At 34.5% G+C, this 7,450-nt stretch overlaps 1 protein-coding gene across 4 annotated transcripts; it reads right to left on the bottom strand.

Annotated features, from left to right (window-relative positions):
* Window positions 1–482: 482 nt before the first annotated feature.
* Window positions 483–3,939, bottom strand: LOC110410832 (uncharacterized). 4 transcript variants are annotated; one of them, XM_021420722.2, is made up of 8 exons: window positions 3,577–3,939; window positions 3,162–3,470; window positions 2,899–2,992; window positions 2,690–2,808; window positions 2,502–2,555; window positions 2,222–2,314; window positions 2,082–2,139; window positions 483–867 (listed from the first exon to the last, which is right to left on the bottom strand). In XM_021420722.2, the coding sequence occupies exons 2-7, from the start codon at window positions 3,468–3,470 to the stop codon at window positions 2,083–2,085; spliced, it is 726 nt and encodes a 241-aa protein (XP_021276397.1). In that variant the 5' UTR covers window positions 3,577–3,939; the 3' UTR covers window positions 483–867; window position 2,082. The 4 variants fall into 4 exon arrangements, with proteins under 4 accessions (XP_021276397.1, XP_021276396.1, XP_021276395.1 ...); XM_021420721.2 differs by having other exon boundaries at window positions 483–862; window positions 2,502–2,606; window positions 3,577–3,938; XM_021420720.2 differs by having other exon boundaries at window positions 2,502–2,606; window positions 3,577–3,937.
* Between the last annotated feature and the right edge of the window lie 3,511 nt (window positions 3,940–7,450).

Here is a 7,450-nt window from a genome sequence, read left to right as displayed (position 1 = left end):
AGATTCTTGTTTGATAATTGTGATTGACAGTATAAGAGAAATAACATTAATACTGCTAATGATAGGTTAAGTAGTCACTGATAGATTTACAGGAACTCAGCCTCTACCGCTCTGCATTTCTTGCCAGTACTTCTTACTGCTTTTCATGTGGAGCTGACCCCATTTCTCAGACTATAATAGCATATCAATTCAATATGACCACCATTTTCTATCCAACAAAGTGAAAAATATTACTTTTTAGGTATTGTATTTACTATCATTCATGTGATTTTTACCAAACAAAAACAATTTATTAGAAATTTCTATCATTTGATGCACAGGACTTAAATCTGGAATTGGCATATTGATGTTATTTATTAAAGTAATATAACGCAAAACTGAGTTGAAGTAACGGGCATAGGGCAGGATTGTATGTATGATATAGGTGACAGATAATCTAATGAAGTTGTGAAACACCATTCAGTATATAATGTAAAAAAAGATTACTAAACAATAAACATGATGATTAATATAACAGTATAATACAAACTCCATGAATTAGAGTGAAAGCAAATGAATTTACAAAGGAATGAAGTAGACAGTTGTAAAACCGGCGCACATACATGTAGAAGATTTATTTTTCGTTTCCTAATTGGGCATGAGAAATTACAAATTGAATGATGGACAACAATATAGCAGTATGAGGGTTGTAGCCTCAGGAAAGATCAAAAAGAAGTGTAAATATATCTCACTCAAAACTTGATCCAGAAATATTTGTAGGATAAGTAGTAGTTTCAGACGGCATCTTGTGAGAAAAAAGATTCAAATGCCTTCTTGACTCCTGACTGCTGCAGGAACAAGCCTTGAATGATGCTTAGTTTGCCTGCACTGCAGTTTTGACCAACATCAAATTCAGGACATATTGCGCCAAGCAGAACAGATATGATAGATAATCAGAGGATACTGAATACAATCTCAATGTTCAACTCACTGTGAACGCCATAAATTAAACTTCGATAGAGTGGCCAGGCTCAAATTTTCAAAGAATTGTGTAATGTGGCACTGGCTTCCTTAGAGCTAAAGTAAGCAGATAAGCTTATCTGGAATTTCAAGAAAGCTTGATTGTACGAATAATTGTTGATACATATATATTATCTATGAATTAGTAAACCAACTGAGCTTTGGCTTGCAAATGCTTTGCTTCAATAGCAGATGAGAGAAGAAGAAGAAGAAAATGAAATGGAGGTAGAAGATTATATGCAAGAATGATCATCACATCCACAACCATTCAGATTTCACAACCTCCTCAACTGCTAAAAGAAAACTTAAAGGCTGCAATCCCCACAGTGCACCAAAAGCAACTCAATTTTGTTTAATCTGTTGTAGGATTTAATCAATTAACATTTCTTGAAGATGTTTGTTTTGCTCCCGAGTAATGCATATACCAACTAAGGGGTGTGCCTGCATCCCATTCACAGGTCAAAGTAACTTATAGCGCTTGAATATGGGTGATGGCTCTAATGTTCAAGCCCAGCTGAAAAGAATTTGGGGTTGGGCATGGGGAGTCAACATAAAGCAACTGCTACTACAGGCCAACAAAGGCAAAAACAGTTGATTATTTTCAAAATTGGTTAGCTCATGCCCTTTCTCATTACCGCCTGAATGATCATTCATTAAGCATCAGAGACAAGGCTGCCAACCAATAAACATAACAACATCGCAACTGTTGGTGTCCGTGTGTATATGTGAGTGAACATGTGCATAAAAAATGCCCAAAAACGAGAACATCACAGACACCGCCAAAAGAAAGAAAGAATATTGCACGCAGTTTCATATGAATCACTAAATGAAAATAATATTTCTTCAAGTTAAATTCCCCTTCTTTTAAATGTACAAGATCAGTGACAAGAACTCCTTTCATCAAAATTTTCAAGGTTAATAAGCAAAGTAGAGGAAGGCAGGAGAAAGCTAGGATTCAAGACTACCATAAGAGAGTAGCTAATTTTGCCACAATGTACATGTAAATCACAATTCAACAATATGAGGTACAAGAAAGCAGAAGCAAGAAGTTGGCATTTCATTCTGCATTTTGGTATACTGACCTCAATCAGCTGTTTCTGATGTTTGACTATGCTGTTCCTCGATCAAAGATTGAACTCTCTGCAGCAAAAATCAAATCAAAGTCCAAGAGCAGATGCATAAATACTGTCAAAGACCGAAAAACATATAATGCTTGCTTTACCTTCACAGAGCTCCCAACCTCCTCTAGTTTTTGTAATAATGCAAGATCCCCTGAATGAGGGATAGCATCAAGCTTAGACCTTGGTGGAGAAAGCTGCAATCAAAAAGAAAGAAAAAGAACATTAAACCTATTCCTTATTGAACATTAATTAAAACAGAGGCTGACAGATTGACAACAAACAGTGTCTTGATGGAGTCTCTAGGTTTATAGCTAACAGCCTTTAAAGCCCTATCATACATAACCCAACTAATTACAGAAACTATTAGATTGACTGGCATACCCAAGAAGCTGGTGAATGAATCCTAAAATTTGGAGTATCTTCAATTGCAGACACCTGTCGAGAGAAAACTTCGGTCCTCATATTTGAAAGGCGTGTCAAAACAGCCTTAAAATGAGCATGGAAAGGCCTAGTTAACATTCTCTTCTTAGAAATCAGCAACCCAAAAATGATTAGATAATAAGAAATACCTTCCTAAAAGCACTTGGATTTGCAATGCCTTGAATTTGCACATCATCACTCGGTGGCCTTCTTACACCAACATTCTCAATTCGAAGAGAGTATACTCCAAAAAGGGACTGCAGATATCCTAAAGGACAATACCAAAAAATTATATATATTAAAACATTCAAAATAAAAATCTTTATCTAAACAAGTAAAGAACATAAATTCTTTTCACCTTGTTCAATTACAACATCTGCAACTGAAGGCAGTAGAACATGTTTCTCCTTCTTTAAAACCCCAAAACAAGGAAATGGAACTGGCCTGGTTACCTGAATTAGCAAAGCTAAATGTCAGCGACTGCCTATTCTATTGAATGTATTTACCTTTGTAGTTAATGCATTTATTGTGAATATATCTCAAAATAGCACCCTAACCAGTGTTCGAATCAGATGCATGCTTTAAAAATTAAAAATAAGAAAGAGAAATGGTGAATTTTACTTTGTAAACGATGGAGTTTGGAGTGAGATAGAGCTTTCGGGATCGAATATCTTTACGGAGAATGTATCTTCGAACGGGGATGTATAGGAGCATGAACAAGCCAATACCCCAAGCTAGTATCAAAAGCAAGGAAAACAAAACCCATTGAGCCGTCTGATATTTGACGAAATTCTCTTCCATCTCCTGAAACGACGCCGTGCAAAGAACCGACTCATCCTCTGCCTCCGTACCTTCTTCTCCGGTAATAGACTCCGACAACAAACTTCTCTCCAAGCTCTCGATTTCCACTACTTCATCTCCAGTTCCCATCTTAAAACCAAATAAAAAGAGAAAAAACCAAAAATTATAACTTGCGACCGAATCGGCATCCGGAATTATCTTTCTGAAAAAGGAAAGAAAAGGCGAAATAGCTTACCTAATGCTCTTTATGGGGCAGTTTTCCGAGGTCTTTCAGTTCGTAACGTGGAAAGGGCAAACGAAGAGTAGAGCACAACGCGAAAAGAGTGGTCGCCTGCTTCCAAGGTGCGCCGCTTCAATTATGTTCATGACAAAACGAAATGATAACGTGAGGGCGGGAGTATGGTGGATTAACTGTCCGTCGCCATCATGATCGTTGATGTTGATGAAGGGTCATGAGAGTTTGTTCGAGCATTTCTGATTAGGCGTCAACGGTGGAAAATTGGTTGAGAAAGAAAGGAGAGGACCGGTAGGTGTTTTGGGATTGTTTTACCCTTTTTTTTTTTTGGAATCTTTGACCGCTATTGTCGGATGAATGATAATGAACCAATGAGAAAAAAATAAGCATGTTATGAAATAAACATTTATTATTTTAATTATGACAAACTTAAAAATTATCTTAAAGTATTTAAAAATATTTAAATATTTTTTATTTTTTATCATATTAAATTAATTTTTTATATTTTATTTTAAATTTAATAATTTTTATTATTAATTATTAATTAAATATTATTACTTAAAATTTTAATTATTATTTTATACTTATATGACATTGATAAAAAAAATAAAAAAAATCATATAATTATACGATATCAACATATCATGTAATTATTCATAAAATAAAAATATAAAAATTTTATTATATATCTAAATTTTATGTTTTGGCTAATTACTATTAATATAAAAATTTATTTAAATTAAAATAAAAATATAAAAATTTAATTAAATATAATAAAAATAAAATTTATTTGAATGTTTCTTAATAATTGAATGCTTGTTTAGATATTATACTTCCACAAAAATATTTATATTAGAATTTTATTCTATTTTTTCACATTTTTATTAGAAAAAACACAGATAAAAATTTTCTTGCTGTTGGTTATAACATGATTTTATTTTTGTTTTTTGGTTGCTGAACAATAAGACGGGCTTTTCGCGCTCTAAATTGTTAAGGCTGCAAGGCCCATTAAAATTGGGCCTTGGTGGTATTCAATTCCCATAGTGGTGTTTGGTCCTAAGAGGCTAACATTGACTTATCGAATGCACTTCAGATAAGGAAAAAAGCCCATGTTCCCATCTTGGAACCTCGTGAAGTGATCATATCATCAATTCATCATTTCATGGGTTGAAATAATAAAAGGCAATCTTCCTTCGCGAACAAGGACTTGCGCAGTGTCAGAAAACCAACGTGGACACCAGCTCCTGTCCTTGGCTGCCTTGAACTGCCGCTTTCGGACCAGAAAAACCTATGCCCAAACAAATTTCTCGACTCATCATAATCAACACAATCTTTTTTGTTATCTCCAGACACGACCGAGTTGCAATAATTTCATCCATACTTCTCCATATCACATGCTACATTGTTGTTACCCTTATTTAAGTTATGGCTGGGATTAAAGAGTCGGTTTTCCTGTCTAGGACAAAACCTATGGCCTTCTTCGAACCATGTCCCATACCCTTCGGGAAACATTTTTCCCCTCCACGAATAACTTGGATTTTACTTGTTTTTGTACTAGGATGGTTGGAAACCCGAAAACCAAAAAAATATAGACAAGAAAAGGAAACATTGTCTAGGTTAAAATTTCATTTAATGTACACACATACATAACTGTCCGCTGCCTTGAAATAAGGCTTCATATTTTTCTTTTAATCTCCTGATACTGTGCTGTTCATTTTTGCAGCATTTTGGTGGAACCTCTCCTGCCAGAGGGCAAGGTGGGTTACTGCCGTCCAAGAAAAAACACAGGGACAAATGATCAAAGTGTTCACTGCTCATCCCTTATAAAGTCACCAAGACCTAGCTAGTTCCTTTGGACCCCCCTTTTTTTTCGGACATATCCTTGGCGGTTTGTAGCATCTTCTCATAAAACATCCAAAAACCATTTAAAGCACATATTCCGTACACGACTTTGATCTGTAAAAAAAAAAAATTCCGTTGGAAGAAAAAAACAATGGCCAGATATGGAGGAATGACTGCATCAAACTTAGAGATGAGAATCACTATTCATTTTATTTTTTTTAATAAAAATAGATATCCTAAAATCTTCAAATTTATCATTTTAAAATCTAAATAGGTCAAATTAAATTATCCTGGAAATTCAGTTGTTTATAGATTTTCTCCTTTTTTTTCAAATAACTTAACAATGTGATTTCTTTTATAAAAAAATTGGATTTTATTTTTAAATAAAAAATGATGCATCAATTATTAAGATAAATACTCAAATACTCTACTCATATAATATATAAAAGAAATATCTTTCATGTATATAAATGAATGTAATTAATGGAACAGAGACTAATAACAAAACTAAAAGCCAAACATGAAAAGAACAGAGGAGGAGGAGGGTTGATGGAAACAATGTTAGGAGTGAAGATGAGGATTGTTTAGTGTCGAGTCAAAATCAGGATTGAAAGAGCAAGCGCACATGGAAGGAAATGGGTAGTAGAGGGGGTGGGCGGGGGGCCGTGGCTGTGGGCCCTGGGCTTGGGGGTGGGGAGCTTTAGCAATCAAGGGTCCGTCCTCGAAGCACCATACGTTTTGACGGGCGTAGGACCATAAACATGATGATGAGGTGTAGATGCCCCCACGTCAGGTGGGTACACCATCTACTGGTTGGGTCGTCCTTCCGGCCCACTCCCAGACCAATTTGATTGACAAAGTAGGACGATGTTCTTAATTCAATTGAGGCCCATCTCCACCGTGACCTGGCCCACTTCACTTCCTTCCTGTCGGGGTCAGCCAGCTCTCACCAATGTCTAGGTTTCCTTGCCAATTGATGCCGACTTTTCCTCTTCTTCTCTATTTTCCAGGGAGATGATGAAAAACGACAAGGCATGGAAGTCTTATATTTGTCACAAATATCAAAGCTATTTCACTTTTTATATTTATTTTTATATACTCGTATTTTTCCTTAAAAGATAGATATTGCTATACTTAATTATTTAAAATGTGCAATGACATTTAACTTCATCTTTGAGTAAAATTGGTTATTAATTTCACAATAATTTTCAAGTCAAACATTTGGGTGGGTGTTTATATCTCTGTATTTGGCTTATGAGCCTTTATCTATCTCTTATTAGGTGATAAAATTTCGTATCGGATGTTACGTTTTCTTGACCTTTTCTTGATCAATTTTTTTCAGAATACTTAAATAAAATTTTACCTTGATTGAGAAAAAAAATCATGTTGAACAATTAGGTTTATGAAACTGTTTGTTCAAAGCTTTTGGAATTTTTTTTTTGAATAAAACACATGGTCATTCCCCTTCAATCATTACTAACAATAATTTACATACAATTTTCTTAATGTCAACCATTTGTGTTGATACTAGTGCTAGGAGTTGAATCATGTCCAAATTCAGTTGCCTTCCTCTTTAAGTTTTATAGTAATTAGGGTCACTAACTAAATTAAGAATATGATTAAGTTAAATTAAGGCGGAGCATGATTAAACTGCGCATCATTTATAAGAGTTTGTCTAACACTTCATGATTTAACTTTTTAATACGATCATGCCAATGCATTAATTAGCATAAGTAAAGTATATAACTATAATGGGGATGTCTCCATGAATATTTTGATTTCAGTAACCTATTCTTTTCGTTTCCCCTTTATTGCTAAAGTATAATTTTTCAATAGGATAATGTTCTCTAAAATAATAACAATAATAATAATAAAGGAAGAAATTAAGAAGGCAGAAGATTGACCTTTGAATGATGAAAACAATGAAACGACAGAAACGGCCATTAGGAGGAGGCATGATGGAAAAATATGTATCATTTTCGATGTTTGTCAATTTGTTATTTCACCCGAAAGTTTGGCTGATATCGATGCT

Source organism: Theobroma umbraticum, unplaced genomic scaffold, assembly GCF_002168275.2.
Source record: "Theobroma umbraticum cultivar Fairchild unplaced genomic scaffold, ASM216827v3 scaffold_56.0, whole genome shotgun sequence".
Classification (NCBI taxonomy): domain Eukaryota; kingdom Viridiplantae; phylum Streptophyta; class Magnoliopsida; order Malvales; family Malvaceae; genus Theobroma; species Theobroma umbraticum.
The sequence above is the reverse complement of the archived record's forward strand: the minus strand, read 5'-3'. Positions and strand labels throughout refer to the sequence as shown.

Excerpts from the sequence above, each read along its gene's own strand:
- LOC110410832 (XM_021420721.2), bottom strand. The coding sequence starts at position 3,470 with ATGGGAACTGGAGATGAAGTAGTGGAAATCGAGAGCTTGGAGAGAAGT. Across the intron at positions 2,607-2,689 it reads ATCCAAGTGCTTTTAGGAAG|GCTGTTTTGACACGCCTTTC; the intron begins GTATTTCTTATT and ends GCTCATTTTAAG. Across the intron at positions 2,315-2,501 it reads TTCATTCACCAGCTTCTTGG|CTTTCTCCACCAAGGTCTAA; the intron begins GTATGCCAGTCA and ends TTTTGATTGCAG.